This window comes from Thunnus albacares, chromosome 15, assembly GCF_914725855.1.
Source record: "Thunnus albacares chromosome 15, fThuAlb1.1, whole genome shotgun sequence".
NCBI classification, from domain to species: domain Eukaryota; kingdom Metazoa; phylum Chordata; class Actinopteri; order Scombriformes; family Scombridae; genus Thunnus; species Thunnus albacares.
The window spans coordinates 30,486,893-30,504,412 of NC_058120.1; the positions used below are offsets into that span (position 1 = coordinate 30,486,893).

Consider the following 17,520-nt stretch of genomic DNA (forward strand, 5'->3'; position numbering starts at 1 on the left):
CAGTCTGAGTTAGTCATATCAAGTGGATATCTGACACATTTACAGTCTTTTTAGCATCAAATTCCCTCTTTGTGTTTCCTCGGACAGTGTTTCCCTGTTGAGCTGCAGGTGGAAGTATAGTAACAAAAAGAGGAACTTTGGCACTAAAAAGACTGTAACGTTGAAAGATATCTACTTGATTTGACTCATTTGGACGCTGAAGCTTCATATTAGCTTCAGATCAACTTCCATCACTTCCATTGTAAGGTCATTATGAAGGATCTTTATGTTCATTTGATGACTGATTGAAGGTTTAAAACTGTGAACTCGTCCTTTAAGTTGGAAAAAGAGTTGAAACACAGATTCAGTATCTCAGAGACACGATCCGGATTCAGAAGGCGGCTTTTCTCTGGAGGAAACCAGCTCGCCGTATCAAGACACAACACACTTCCTGTCCTGGAGGGCGGGGGGGGGGGGCGGGGGGGGGCGGGGGGTGGGGGGGGGGGCGGCTGGCAGTCAGTCTGTCAGCGGAGCTACTGTAGAGGAGAAACCAGGAGAAACTGGGAGAAACTGGGAGAAACTGGGAGATAGGAGGAGAAATAAAGCAGCAGTGGAGGAGTGGAAACAGGAGGATAAAAATCAGAAAGTGAAGAAGAAGCTCCGTCTGACGGTAAGAAAACAAAGTTTCTGTCATTTTAATTAAAGGATAAAGATCCTCGGACATCCTGAAGAAGAGGAAGGGCAGCTCACTCTCTGCATGATGACATCATGATCACACATCACACTCACTAAACACAGTTTAATTACAAACTGCATGAAAATGACTCCAACTCACTTCTTTGGTATCAAATTGTTGCAGAAAAAGGTACCAGAGCTAAAAAACTCTCTCTTGATCATAAAAAGGGAGTCAGAGGTTCTTTATTGCCGGTAAAAAAGGGGAGCAAGTAGCACTTTTACAAAGAACCAAATCGCTCCAAAGGTTTTTCTTTGGGGCATTGTTTTTATGTCCTTGGGTCGGCTTAGGTCACACCTTATCATCCACCTTCCCTAATTTTTGACCAATTATTATGTATCTTTTATCTCCGTCACTCGTTGTTGGTCAAAACTCTTCAAAACAGGTTTTGAGGTGTTTGAGGATATGTACTGGCATATTCAATTCTACCTGATTATATCCAATTTATATATAAGTATTGGGAATCATTTTACACCATTATTGCCAAGTTGTCTTCTGGCCTCTTATTTTTTATAAGTTATTCTAGTCATTTTACACCCTTATTTCTTGATCTCCTCCAGAGAGTATGTTTGAAAGGTGAAGACTTTAGCAGACCCAAGCAAAGTGACATGTAATACAAACACACTCAGATTTCTCCAGTGTATGATTATGATTCTTCTACCGTGCCTCTATACGTACAGTGTGATTAAATATGGTTCATGAGATTATAACTACACCAATACAAATTGTATCACACTAGCCCTTATTGCTTATAAACTTATAAAATCAATCTGCATAGCTTAATATTGTCTTTAAGCACACCAATGACTTTTAATGAAAATACACCACACTTCCTCCTCTACTCTCCCTCCCAGCAGTTCACACTGATGTGATTTATTTAAACTGCTGCCATATTCAGCTGTTACAAAACGGCACAAGTTCATCAATAATTACTATAGACAGTCCCGTCAGGAGGGTTTTTGTGATTATTGCAGCCAAAAATGTTTGATTCTGCAGCTTTTCTCAAAAAAATCACGAGACAGTTTGTGATGTTTTGTCTCTTTTTGTGGTAAAATTGCAGGAATTCAGAAAAATATCAAGCAAAGTAAAATAATGTGATTTATTTAAACTGCTGCCAGTGAAGAGTCGTACGTAACGACTTCCTGCAGATCACAACTATATTTCAGCTGAACATGAGAACCATGAGGACTCAACGTTCTATAAAACAGAAAATACTGTACTTGAGTTCCATTTATAACCTTTATTAAATAAACTTTCAGCTCAACATCAGCAGCAAATAAAATCATCAATAATGTTATTAAAATAAATCTAGTTGGATGTTTGAGGCAGATTATGTCTCCTGACTCACTGAATCAAACCTCATCTGGGAACATCTGGGAACATCTGGGAACATTTGGGAACATTTGGGAACATTTGGGAACAGTTGGGAACAGTTGGGAACAGTTGGGAACATCTGGGAACAGTTGGGAACATTTGGGAACATTTGGGAACATTTGGGAACATTTGGGAACATCTGGAGACGAAACGACGAAAAATTTGTGAAAAATCCTCCTGCAGCCCAGACAGGATTTTCCCGTCGAACTGCTACAAACATCAATTACGACTTTTTCTCTGATGAACTTTTGATCCGTTCAGGTTTCATGTTGTAAAACGAGTCGAGAAAAGCGATTTAAAAATCTGTGATGTCATCCTGATGTAAAGTCTGTGGGCGGGGCGGGAGCTCAGGGGGGGCGGAGCCAGCGGGCCGCACGACGCGGAAGAAAACCCGGAAGCTAGAAACTTTTTTTGGCGTTGTCGCTGCCCTGAACGGGCGCCGTTTGTTTAGTTTGGTATCCGGTTCTTATAAAACATCTGTGACTGTATGAAGACGCTCCGAGCGTCCGAGCAGGCGAAGCTTCACTAAAACGCCGTTTCATATTTCAAATGACGACGAGGAGCAGATCTGTTGACGCAGTCGGTGCCACTAGTGAGAAACATCTCAAACTATATTTGTTACTATATAAACATGTAAACACAGAAATATTTATGGAAAACTTTAGTATCCAAACAAAAAGGCTCAACTAGAATTATAAAATATAAAAACTGTTGATGATGATGATGATGATGATGATGATGATGAAAGTGTGCACGTTACTGGTTTTATTCAGTGTGGACGTGTTGATGGAGGCTCCTCTTCATCTCAACATGCTGCTCATCCTCTCTGTCCTCCACACACACGCCTACCTGAACTCTCTCCCAGTCTGCACCCAGCAGCTCCCAGTCTGCTCCCAGCAGCTCCCAGTCTGCACCCAGCAGCTCCCAGTCTGCTCCCAGCAGGACTGGTCACACTGCTGCTTCCTGTTCTGTCTGGTCATCAGCCTAAAAAACATAAACACACTGGTCGACGTAAATGACTTTATCTAAACCAGTAAACTGAACTGAGACATAAGTACTTTACTATTGTTCCCCCAGTTATACGTTCTTCAGCCCTACTGGTCTCAGTGGTGGAGGAGAAACCTCCCAGCTGCTTTATTATCTATCGCCCTCCTAAATCGACCACATTTGACTGGTTGGTGATTTTAATGTTCCTGTTGAGGCTCCTGATAATCAGATTTCTTCAGTAAAAGTGAATCTTTGAAGGTAAAACAGCGAGTATCATCTCCTACACATGACCACGGCCGCACGCTGAAGGTTTAGACATAAACTCCTCTTCATCATAAAAAGCTTTTATTCTGCTTTATTCTGCCTCTTCTGAGCAAACAGTGAACACACGTTAAATAACGATTCAGCTGCAGACGTTTGCTGCTACCTTCAGTGCTCATGGCTGTAATAATGTAAATGATACGGTTAATCAATTTAATACCATGTGCCTGAGAACTATGAGAGTTAGGTCATGTTGTCCCTCCAACCCGACGCCCTGGATCAATGGAAATATTAGAAAATTAAAAAGAGAATGTAGAAGAGCTGAATGTAAATGGAAAAAGTCTCAACTTCAAGTTCATTGACTCCATATGAAGGAGTTATTATCCTCATTTAATTCTCTGCGAAAGAGCCAGAAACTCTCCTACTTCTCAGTCTAGTTGCCTCTAAAAAGCACAACTCAAGATTTCTCTTCAGCTCCAGATGCTGTTTTGCGCCACATCTGCAGAGAACCGTGAGAAGTCCCTCAAATATTTAGTTGAAAAGATCGTAAACTATTTGAGCGTCAGTTATTCCTGCTGGTTCCATCACGCTGCTGGATGAGTTTACTCCCACTAACCTCAGGGATCCGCTCACTGATCTCACTGCATGTAAATCTGATCCGTTCATGTCTCTGCCCGTCAGCGGACAACAATGATGCAAGTTTAGTTAAAAGGGTCAGAATATAAGGAAACAACACCTCTGTGATACAATTTACAGTTTCTCAAAAACATCTGCAGTAAAAACATGGAACTGTCTGTTCTCTCGTCAGAGAAGCAGGAAACAAGCCTGTTGAATTCGAGTTTGTAAATGTTGATGTGTGTTGTACGTGAGGATGGTTGGTGGCGTGCATGGAGGGATGGACCAGTAGGCGTTGATTTGTTAGAGTAGAAACATTTATTCAGACCGACCACAAACTAAAAGGAAGAGACAAAAAACAGCAGAACAGCAGCCCTCCTCCACTTTCCTGGAGGAGAAGAAACAGACCAGCCAGTTTGCTGTCTTTCTAAACCTTTTATATCCTGTCACCTGCTGTCTGCAGCCAATCAGGGAGGGTCTGTGGAATTAGTGCCGGCATTAATCTTTTTATATTAATGACATTTTGTTTCCTCAAGAGGCATAAATGAAATACTTATTGTTAATAATGTTTGCAGGTAAACATTCCCTTCTTTGGAACTAACCAGCATTACAGACAGTTTAAAGGGGAAGTTCACACCTTAAAGGGTCGAGCAGGTCTGGTCAGGGAATTAAAGTCCCCCTACAGGAAATGTGTGTGAACAAACACATTAGACATAAGTGAATAAGCATTTCTCCAACATCACAAGTTCATGACTGATATGTTGATCGGATGAGTGAGAGGAATGTGCACCTTTCCATTTTGCAAATGGAGACAGTGGTCTCCATGACAACCTCATTATGGTGGATGGGGAGTCCCTCTGAATGGACAACAGCAGATGATCTGAGAACGTCTGTTTCTAATTAGGGGTCATGATCTGTTTCAGCCTGGAGTTTGAGTGCTCGACTGATGCAGTCGTCACTGTGTTCACGTCGTTTTCTTTAAGCTCAGCTGAGACGTTGCTGACAGGGAGAGCAGAGGAACAATGCTGTCTTCCTCCGTAGTAAGACACTGACATACAGCACTAGAACTGCACTAGTAGGATGTTTTTACTCCTCTCTGTTTGCTTGTTGCTAATGGCTAATGTACCTTTATCTCTCTCATTTCCTCCCTCGCTGCCTCCAGCTGCATTTTGCAGATCTCTTTGTAATGTTCTGTCTCTTCTTGGTATTCTGTAATCATAAAGTAACCCAGTGCTAATCTCCATCTCTACAAGTACAAGCTAATCCAAGCTAAAGGGTTGTAAACACCTTTTGAATGAAGAATAAAGATGTCTCTTTCAGGTTTTGCTACACCACAAGGTTGATTTCCAGTTTGAACCAAGTGTTTAGTGTAGAGATGGCTAAATGCATATCTAGCTAGCTAGCTATTATCCATCTAGCATATTGTTTCGTGTGCTGTACAGCTTTTGACAGGCCTAAACATTAAAGCAATTATATTAAATACAGACTACATACATTAGTAATGTATCCATGTTAAAAATTTAATCCATACACTTGTTTTAATTGCTAAAAAGCCTCACAAAGTGTCACAGGATCAAACCTACAGCTCAGACTGCACTGATCCAAACAATCTAAAGATGTGTGACTGAGCAAACTAGTGAGTAGTTCTGTACCAAAATCAACTGAATGGAATAACATCAGCTAAGGCTGCTTTATTTTCCTAACGGTCAACCTACATAAAGCATACATTAACTTATAACAGCCAGTTTACTCCATCATAAGGGCATATAGAGAGCAGTGTGTCATGTTCTTCAAAGGAAGGAAACACTTCACAAGGTTTCATACAGTGCACCCTAAGGGCACTTTTTTCATTTAAAGGGCACCCGGTTCTGCACTTCATTATTTTAGACTTAGGGAAACCCTAAATTGCACTTTTTCCATTTTTATGTTCACTAGAAGGGCAGCCATACAGAACCTCCAGGTCACACCCTTACAGCAGCATCATAGGACACTTCATTACATCCTCTTCATTTAAAGGGCTCATCATGTTTTCTTGTTCTGGGGTTCCTTACAGGCGCCATCACATCTTCTACCACTGAAAGGGCACCATGAGGGCACTTCATTCCAGACTGTCACATCTAGAGACTCTATAGGACATTTCATCCTGATCTACCCATAACTAGACATCATACTGTGGGGGCATCTTAGAGGGCATTTATCATACTGTGGGGGCAACTTAGAGGGCATTTATCATACCGTGGGGGCAACTTAGAGGGCATTTATCATACTGTGGGGGCATCTTAGAGGGTGTTTATCATACCGTGGGGGCATCTTAGAGGGCATTTATCATACTGTGGGGGCATCTTAGAGGGTGTTTATCATACTGTGGGGGCATCTTAGAGGGCATTTATCATACTGTGGGGACATCTTAGAGGGTGTTTATCATACTGTGGGGGCACTTTACAGGGTATTTATCATACTGTGGGGGCATCTTAGAGGGTGTTTATCATACTGTGGGGGCACTTTACAGGGTATTTATCATACCGCGGGGGCAACTTAGAGGGTATTTATCACACTGTGGGGCAACTTAGAGGGCATTTATCATACTGTGGGGGCATCTTAGAGGGCATTTATCATACCGTGGGGGCACTTTAGAGGGCATTTATCATACTGTGGGGGCAACTTAGAGGGCATTTATCATACCGTGGGGGCAACTTAGAGGGCATTTATCATACCGTGGGGGCAACTTAGAGGGCATTTATCATACCGTGGGGGCATCTTAGAGGGTATTTATCATACCGTGGGGGCACTTTAGAGGGTATTTATCATACTGTGGGGGCATCTTAGAGGGCATTTATCATACCGTGGGGGCAACTTAGAGGGCATTTATCATACTGTGGGGGCACTTTAGAGGGCATTTATCATACCGTGGGGGTATTTTAGAGGGCATTTATCATACCGTGGGGGTATCTTAGAGGGCATTTATCATACCGTGGGGGTATCTTAGAGGGCATTTATCATACCGTGGGGGCAACTTAGAGGGCATTTATCATACCGTGGGGGCAACTTAGAGGGCATTTATCATACTGTGGGGGCACTTTAGAGGGCATTTATCATACCGTCGGGGTATTTTAGAGGGCATTTATCATACCGTGGGGGTATCTTAGAGGGCATTTATCATACCGTGGGGGTATCTTAGAGGGCATTTATCATACCGTGGGGATATCTTAGAGGGCATTTATCATACTGTGGGGGCAACTTAGAGGGCATTTATCATACCGTGGGGGCAACTTAGAGGGCATTTATCATACCGTGGGGGTATTTTAGAGGGCATTTATCATACCGTGGGGGTATCTTAGAGGGCATTTATCATACCGTGGGGGCAACTTAGAGGGCATTTATCATACCGTGGGGGTATTTTAGAGGGCATTTATCATACTGTGGGGGCATCTTAGAGGTTTTTGGAGTCATCGCCCCTTGGCTTTTTAGCACTGTAAACAAGTCTCCTCTGTCCGGCCTGGTCCTGGTCTACTTTAAACAGGCCTGTATCCAGCCTCTCCTTAAGAAACCTGGTCTAGATCCAACGCCTCCCCCCCCTTCCCCCCCGGCCCCCTCGCCCCATAACTACTGTCCAATATCCAAACAGTTTATTTGACAAATTCCAACGTGGCTTTAGAAAGAACCACAGTACGGAAACAGCCCTACTCAACAAATAACATCCTAATGAGTGGGGACTCTGGTAATCTCAGTACTTCTGTTTGCACCGTCAGGCTCCTGCCGATGTGGCTGATCTACGACGCCCAAACACAACGGCTCGCTCTCTGTTCCACGCACCAGTCTTAAGTGGCATTAGTGCAGCCTTTGATACAGTTGATCAACAGACTGAGGAACTGGGTTGGCCTCGGTGGAACTGCTCTAAACTGGTTTTCATCTTACTTATCATCAGTATTCAAAGTCACTGTTGACGACTTTAGTTCATGTCATGTGGGGTCCCACAGGGCTCAGTACTTGAAGCTGTACTGTTCAGTTTGTATCTGTTACCCTTTGGTCATGTTATTCGCCATTTCACCTCCGCAACCTCCAACTTCCTGCAACTGAACACAGATAAAACTGAAACAGTGTCACCCCCACCTTGGACCCCCCATGTGTGAAAGTGTACAGGAAAATATTGTGAACATGGTCTGTTTGTTACTATTGCTGCCTTTGGAGAAGAATACAGTAAACGGATCCATGTAATAAATTTTGGACCAAACCCAAAGTTATGCAATACAGATTCGACTCCGCGTGCAGGGACACTACCACCTCTGACACGCCCCTGGACGGAGGAGAACGCACCACATTTAAAAGTCTGCCAATGTTAATGAATGAGTGGCGGCCTCTGATAAAACCAGTTTGGTCTGTTGAGATGATGTCAGAGATTATTCTGTTTATTCTAGCAGCTAAAACTTTTGAAAGTATCTTTACATCTGCATTCAACAAAGATATGGTCCTGCGTGAGGCACACTCTGTTGGCTCTTTACCTGGCTTCAATAGGACTGTGGCAGGCATGACTGCTCAAAAGAATGATTTAACATGTGCAGAAGTAAAGATATTAGTTGTGAAGCAAACTCTACCAGAAAGCCGTCTGGCCCAGGAGGTTTCTCCAGAGTGTCACCATCATCTTGTCCTAAAGTTGGGATGTCAAGACTCTCTAGAAACTCTGTCACATGAGAAGTATCTTGGGGGGAATTCTGATGTGTATAGGTTTGAATAATATTTTTTAATGTATTATTTATCTCTTGTGGATCTATTGTCTAATAGAAAGGATTAACCTGGACACAGACCTGCTCTTCAACTGGTGGACAAGAAGGCGTCCCGCCTTTTCCCCATCGCTCGTAAAAAAATGCAGGTGACGGCAGCAGGTTCCGCTCTATCCTCTCTGGATAACAGCTCATATCGTGCTTTTAAATTTAGTTTCTCTTTGTATAGTTCAGGGGTTGAGTTTACTGAATACTGCTGATCAGTTTTTAAGATGGATTAATCAATTAGTGTTTCCTGTGCCTGTTTTTGTAATTTATTTCTTGACGCTGAAAATGATATTATATGTCCTCTGAGTACAGCCTTTAGGGTTTCCCATAATATGGATGGGGATATGGGGTCTGTCTGATTGGTTCAAAGAAAATCATCTACTTCTTTTGATATGTATTGGCAAAAGTTTGTATCTGAGAGTAATGTTGTGTTCAGTCTCTGAATGATTGATTGATTTTGTAAAGTAGTTAAGTGTAACGTTAACATCAAGGATGACGGGTGCTTGATCAGATTCTACGATCGCAGAGTATTCTACAGATTTAAAGTGGGGAGAAGGCGTTTATCTATGAAGAAGAAGTCTTTTCTGGAATAGGACTGATGCACATGTGAAAAACAAGAAAACTCTTTTTTAGAAGGGTGTAAAAATCTCCAATCTGTATGATTCATGACACTGGACAAAGCCCTGGACATGTCTGATGCAGATGTCGGCTTGAGGTCAGAACGATGCAGAGTTGTATCTATCACACAGTTCATGTCTCCGCCAAATATTAAGTGATGTGTGTTTAAGTCAGGAAATAATGTCAGTATCTTCCTGAAAAAGTCTGAGTCATCCCTACTGGGAGCATATATATTAGCCAATACCACAGGGGTGTGGTAAAGATGGCCTGATACTATAATGTAGCGCTCTTGGGGGTCTGATATTATTTCTGAAGCAGTGAATAAGACTTTTTTGTGGATTAATATTGCTGCTCCACTCGATCTGCCACTAAAGTTTGAATGGAGCACCTGCCCTACCCAAGCTTTCCTTAAAAAAATATGACCCGCAAGTGAGTTTCCTGTAAAAATGCAGTCTTGTCAAGTGTGTAAATATTCGAGCTCTGTTGCCCATTCACTCCTCAGACATGCCAGCTAATGAACCGTACTGCAGACCCTACTGATGTATTTTCATTGTCTATGATGTTTGTGGGTTAGATAGACTAGCAAACTGTAATAATAGATAGAAAATAGCAAAGTTTGTGGTAATGTTGTTGTATAGCCATGAGACAAAATGTAGATGTTGGCATTATGCCTCCATCCCTGCAGACCAGGAAGAAAACTCCCGGTTCGCCCTGGGAACACTGACGAACAGCTTCTCTTTTAAATTTCAATAAAGGGTTGAGATGAATCAGTTTATGATGGGATAAACGTTGCTGTCCTGTTATATATTTACATAGTTATCAAAGTTTCTTTAAATCAGTGTCCATATTCTTATTATACTCCACTGTAACTACTTTACATGCTGCAATAAACTCTCACAGTGTTGCACAGAATTAGATTTTTTGCCCCTTATTGTTCCATTTTCTCCTGAATAATAATGTAATAATAATAATGTTCCTATTTAAAATGTCTTTGTATTTGTCTCTATTTTATGGATAACCAAACATTTCACTGTGCACTGTTCTCTGTGCAGTCTTTGAGTCTTTGATATATAAACACACTAACGACCACCGAGTTAAAGTTTGACCCAGTTTGGGTCGATAGAGCAGCGACACAATACTGGGTTAATGTTGTTTTGTGCCCATTTTATTGTTATTTTTTTATTATATAGCCAAACTAAAGCTTGTTATAATCTACTCTTTTCTTTTTAAACTGACATGTTTGTTTGATATTGATTGTTAATAACTTGTGTATCTTTTGAACGTCATCTGCACATCGATCTGTACAAGAAACAATAAATCTGTGACAGTTTGTAGCTGAAGCTTGTTGTGTGTAACACTGACTCACAGTAACAGATTGTTAAAGTTAACCTGACATGTTGCCGCTATATGGACCAAAAACGGGTCAAATTTGAACCCAGTGATTTGCAGTGTGGTACGCACTGTAATTTTATATTTTTTATATGGTTTCTACATATTAGAGCTGACTGGAGGCAGTGACATTAGGAAACATGGAAAATAATTATATAATAATCTTAAGTTTTCAGATTTAATTGAAGGCAGAGTTGAAGTACAGCTCTTCATTCACCTCATGTTCAGGTGATTACCAGTTTCTAACTTGTAAAAGTCATTCTTGTGAACATCAAAGTCATAATTATAACTGAGAAACTGTCCCTCAGCTCTGATATATCTGACCTCACAGTCGTCTGATAAGAAATGCATGCTTTAGACATCAGGTCTCTTATTACTCCTGTGATTAAAAGATGATTAAAATGATTCATGTGGTTGCTAACGACTACGACCAAAAACAAAGACTTTAGTTTGTCAAGTTGGAGAGAGAATATCCAATCATTAATGTGATCAATGCAGTGATTCAGTTGAAGAAAGAATACTGTAGAGTTGAGTATCGTCTGCATATTGTGATAGAGAATATCGTCTCTGTGGGAAACAACTTAAAATGTTATTTCATTAGTATTTTATATTTAATTTTTGAGATTGTTTTTGTTGTCTTGATGCTGTGAATCCTACAAATATGGATATTAGAGCCTTCAGACAGTCTCTCCTGGATCACAGTCATAGTACTGCACTAATTGGCTTCCATGAGAAATAACACAAGTGTGAAAAATTAAAGAAGAAAGCTTTTTAGGGAAGGTCAAACCCACTTCCACACATGTGACCAATCACTGCATCAGGTAGGTGTGATGTCAGATTGTCAGACACAGAGTCTCTGAATCAGACGTCAGAGAGGTTTCAGATGCTGTCAGACCATCTTTCTTTGGTTAAAATCACCGTCTTTAACCCGAAATTATCACAAGCAAATTTTCTGTAAATATTTGAGCTTGGTGTCCGTCTGTTGTTAAAAACTTTTCCTGTAATCGTCTCTGTTTTTACAGAGTGACATCATCAGAGGAGGAGTCAGAGAAGATGGCGTCTTGGCTGAGCTCCTGCTGCATTTACCTGTGGATCATCACCCTGCTCAGAGGCGTCTCTGCTGAGCCGGCCTCGACGCCAAAATACATCCTCAACCGCAATGAGGTCAGCTTCAATCAGGCCAAAATTAAGTGTTCCCCTGGTGTCCTCACCACGCTCGCAACCAAGCAGGAGGTCGCCGACGTCCTCCAGCTGGTCTCCACGGGATCACCTCTGGAGAAGACAAGATTCACCTACTGGGTTGGACTGCAGAAGCCCAAGAACGAGTGCATCGTGTCTGAGCTGCCACTGAAAGGGTTCAAGTGGATGGCGGACGGTGGCGAGGAGATGGAGATGAGCCGCTGGAAGGAGGAGCCAAAGGGAACCTGCACCACGGTTCGATGCGCGGTACTGACAGGGGAGTTAGACAGGTCGACTGTCAGCAGCTGGGGTCTGCTCTCCGTCAGCTGTAAGACCGAGAGCCAGTTCATCTGCAAGCTGGCAGACGGACAGACAGTACGGAGACCTGAGGACCTAACACCAGAACCAGCTACACCTGAATCTAAACCACCTACACCTGAATCTAAACCACCTACACCTGAATCTAAACCTGCTACACCTGAATCTAAACCACCTACACCTGAATCTAAACCTGCTACACCTGAATCTAAACCTGCTACACCTGAATCTAAACCACCTACACCTAAATCTAAACCAGCTGCACCTGAATCTAAACCAGCTACACCTGAACCAGAACCTGAGCCTGACGCTGGACCAGAGTCGGACTCGTGCATCCACCCAGTCGCCTCCATTCGTTCCCTCAGTCTGCACCCGAACGACAGCAGCAGGATCCTGGTGGAGTGCTGGTCGTCGGTCCAGCTGGAGCTGCACTGCTCGGGCCGTCCTGCCGTGTGGCGTCTGCAGGACGACTCTCCCGCCAACTTCACCGCCATCTGTCTGCCGTGCATCGACGGCTTTAAGAAAGACACTTCTGGAAACTGTGTGGACATTGATGAGTGCGGCGGCGGCGGCGGCCCCTGCAGACACACCTGCCTGAACACACAGGGCTCCTACAAGTGCGTCTGCTCTGACCAGGACGGGGAATACCATGACGAGGACTCGCAAGTGTGCACAGGCAACCTGATCTGGGTGATTGTTGCCGTGGCTGCGCTGATCGTGCTGGTGGTGGTCATCGCGGTGACGGTGAAGTGTTGCCTGATGAGGCGGTCGAAGAAACGCGCCATGAAGAAAGCGGAGAAGATGGACATGGACAGCAAGGACGGCAAGGATTCCTTCGAAACAGCCAATGAGAAGACGACAACATGAGGGAGCTGAGCTGTGATTGGTCGAGGGCGTATCACCATGGCTGTGCGACAGTGACATCATTAGTGACAACATTTACAGCTCGCTGTCAGATGAAAATGTTTTTATAAAGTTTGACTTGTTTATGAGTTACAGGCTCCTGTCAGTAATCCCTGAGCTCCGTCTGACAGGCAGCACTCTGAAAACACACAGTTTGATTTTAAGTATTAAATTGGTTCAAACTTAGGGGTGTTTCTATTATTTTGTCCACTCACCTGATGTTTTCATTAATTAATTGTAACTGAGTACAAACATTTAGAAAGCTGTCAATAGATTGATTCATTAATTAACAACTGGTTTATTTAATTTAAATTGTCCAATTAGTGACCTGGAAATAACACAAGACAAGGTTTTTTTAAAAATGTAATCAATTAATCAATTAAAATTGATCAATTAATTAATACATTTTTAATTTTTTGAATTATTTAAAGACAAAAGAGTGAAATAGATGTATTGATTGGCACATAAAAGAATATTTTTTCAAAATGCAACATTTAAATGTAAATGTAATGAATATATTGTTGTTATAACGAAGCTCTGAAGGTTTATTCTTATTTGTACTTAAAGTCTGAAGTATATAAATTAGGTTTTTGAGTTTGTATATTAGTTTTTATTTTTAAAACTGCAGTTTCAGCTGTTGATTGATAGGAAGAGCGAAGGGGGCGGATTTCTTCAAACTGAAGAAATTAAAACATCTAATGTCAGAAAATTAAACTTTTTTAATTTCTTGCTCAATGAAGGTTTTTTTTAAAATAAATAAATAAAGTTTCACAGATTTTATCTTGTGTTGGTCTCTGAGCTCCTACATGGCCAAAAATATTTGGATGACCTCCGTAATCAATACTTTGAGTAGACGTCCACATACCAGATATGATGAGAGGTTTCTGTAGGACAGGAAACCGTTGCTCTTTGTTTACATACTAGTCTTCCTGTTTCAGATGTTCAGACAGGAAATAACCCCCCCCCCCCCCACACACACACACACATATACACACATGCATATACACACACACACACACACATATACACACACACATACACACACATACACACACACACACACACACACACATACACACACACACACACACACACACATACACACACACACACACACACACACACACACACACACACACACAATGGACAGACGTGATGAAGGTCATGTGATCAACACTTCACTCTACAGATCAGATTGTTGCACATGAACATATTGAACATGTTTAATATCAGTGTGACAAACACACAGTAGTGGAAACTAACTCAGTACATTTACTGATGTACAAGTTTAGAGGTACTTGTACTTTACTTGAGTATTTCCATGTGATGCTACTTTCTACATTTCAGAGGGAAATATTGTACTTTCTACTCCACTACATTTATTTGACAGCTTTAGTTACTTTTCAGATGAAGATTTGACACAATGGATAATATAACAAGCTTTTAAAATACAACACATTGTTAAAGATGAAACCAGTGGTTTCCAACCTTTTTGTCTTTTGACGTCTTACAAAAAGCAGTGTGTAGTCGGGGTCACATTTCACATGTCTATGAGTTGTTAACAGCTCCACCAAATAGTGATTTTTCCCTCTAAACTTCTCACATGCTTTCATTTCAATAAATGTTCAAATGATCCAATATTTCAGCAAAAATCAAAGATTAGAGAAAAAGAGAAAAATATTTGTTCTGGTTGTTTGTTTGATAAATATTGAATTAAAAATATGTTCAAAATCAAATAACAGAGTAAAAAGACTCTTGTTACTGTTGCTTTGTGTTATTGATCCTGATCAATGATATTGAGTCTGATCAGACAGAAACAGTCATGGAGGATCACCTGCAGCTCTCCGACATCTGACTGACTTTTACACTTTTATTCTCAAATTTGTGACTAAACGTAAAGAATTTTATCTTTTATTGCAGTTTAAAATGTGACTTTAATCAGTTTGATAAATAAACCTGATCAATGATGACCTGCAGGGTTCAGGTCTGCTGATCTGTTGGATCTGACTCCCTCCAGTGGCAGCTGAGGACACTCACACGCTGCAGGGCATTCTGGGTAATGTAGTATGGTGACAGTTTGTGCTGCTGACAGGAGAAGAAGAAGAGTTTGTTATCTATCAGATGAGTAAAGCTGATTTCTGTCGTCCTTCAGGTCTGAAATAAAATATTCTGAGATAATAACTGACTCTCTTCTTCTGCTGATTAAATGTTGTTGACGGTTTGGTGACCTGCATCTGAAACACGTTTTAACTCTTTATACCTGCATCACAGTCGACCAATCACAGCTGTGGAGAGGAAAGCTCTGCTTACACGTGTGACTGTGCTGCTTTCCCATTTTCATAACAAAACAACTGTCACATGCTTTGTGATTTTGCAGCTAGTTTTGCAACATTAGTTTAGTTATTTTGTGATTTTTGTACATTAAATGTGTCTAATGTTCATTTAAATATATGCATTCAAAGTGTTTTATCTCGTCTGTTCCGTGTTCAATAATCACTGAACAACACTGAACATTTAAAATGTGACAGTTTTCAGTGTGTGAAGGAGAACCAGCAGGTGGCAGCATCTACCTGAGAACATCTGATCAATAAATCTGAAGCCACACAAACTGATTCAGCTGCACAATAATCAATACGTCAATACAAACCACTGAACCTTTATTAAATCTGACAAGCTGAGACAAATACATACTTACAGTAAACACAGAGCTGGAAGAAGTACTCAGATACTTTCCTGCAGTAAAAGTACATAAGTATTATGAGCTTGATGTAGTTAAAGTATTGCAGTAAAAGTACATAAGTATTATGAGCTTGATGTAGTTAAAGTATTGCAGTAAAAGTACATAAGTATTATGAGCTTGATGTAGTTAAAGTATTGCAGTAAAAGTAGTGGTTTGGTCCCTCTGACTGATATATTATTATATATGACATCATTAGATTATTAATAGTGAAGCATCAGTGTTAGAGCAGCATGTTACTGTTGTAGCTGCTGGAGGTGGAGCTAGTTTACACTACTTTATATACAGTTAGCTAGTTTAGTCCAGTGGTTCCCAACCTAGGGGTCGGGCCCCTCCAAAGGGTCAGTAGATAAATCTGAGGGGTGGTGAGATGATTAATGGGAGAGGAAAGAAGAAAAAACAAAGTTCTGATACACAAATCTGTTTTCAGTTTTTGGACTTTTTCTCTAATCTTTGATTTTTGCTGAAATATTGGATCATTTGAACATTTATTGAAATGAAAGCATGTGAGAAGTTTAGAGGGAAAAATCACTATTTGGTGGAGCTGTTAACAACTCATAGACATGTGAAATGTGACCCCGACTACACACTGCTTTTTGTAAGACGTCAAAAGACAAAAAGGTTGGAAACCACTGGTTTCATCTTTAACAATGTGTTGTATTTTAAAAGCTTGTTATATTATCCATTGTGTCAAATCTTCATCTGAAAAGTTACTAAAGCTGTCAAATAAATGTAGTGGAGTAGAAAGTACAATATTTCCCTCTGAAATGTAGAAAGTAGCATCACATGGAAATACTCAAGTAAAGCACAAATACCTCAAACTGAACTTCAGTGCAGTAGTTTTAATGTGTTTCTTATTTTTGACTTCAGTCTTTATGGTCCTGCAAGTTAAATAATAATAATGAAAACAGACTCATGAATCAGATTCTGATTAAAAAAGAAACATCTGTTGCCCCCGACAACGCAGGTCACAGGGTCGCCAACCAGTGGCTGCAGATTCTCCCGCTGATTTTCAATAAATAAATAAAAAGCAGACGGCTAAAGGAAGTCAGGCTACAGGTCAGAGGTCACCTGATCTGACCCCAATGTCCAGCTGAGACACTTTAACAACCGACCTTTGACCTTCAGGTAAACTCAGCTCACCTGTGGTCTGCAGCGCCATGACTGACAGCAGAGGCTGCTGGGAAATATTCCTCTGAGTGTGTGAGTGTGTTGATAGTTTGACTGATAAGACGGAGTTGAAGAGTTCATGGAGAAACAAATCCATCAACATGACTTTAATAACAGGCTGTAACACACACACTCACTCACACACTCACTCACACACACACACTCACACACTCACACGCTCACACACACACTCACTCACACACACACACTCACACACACACTCACACACTCACACGCTCACACACACACTCACTCACACACTCACACACTCACTCACACACTCACACACTCACTCACACACTCACTCACACACACACTCACTCACACACTCACTCACACACACACTCACTCACACACTCACACACACACTCACACACTCACTCACTCACACACTCACTCACACACACACTCACACACTCACTCACACACACACTCACTCACACACACACTCACACACACACACACTCACACACTCACTCACACACACACTC

General features: G+C 41.3%; 1 protein-coding gene across 1 annotated transcript; it reads left to right on the top strand.

The window, feature by feature from the left end:
* The first annotated feature begins 494 nt into the window (after positions 1-494).
* On the top strand, positions 495-14,025 carry clec14a (C-type lectin domain containing 14A). The gene is made up of 2 exons (XM_044374574.1): positions 495-649; positions 11,745-14,025. The coding sequence occupies exon 2, from the start codon at positions 11,776-11,778 to the stop codon at positions 13,084-13,086; it is 1,311 nt and encodes a 436-aa protein (XP_044230509.1). The 5' UTR covers positions 495-649; positions 11,745-11,775; the 3' UTR covers positions 13,087-14,025.
* Positions 14,026-17,520: the final 3,495 nt, after the last annotated feature.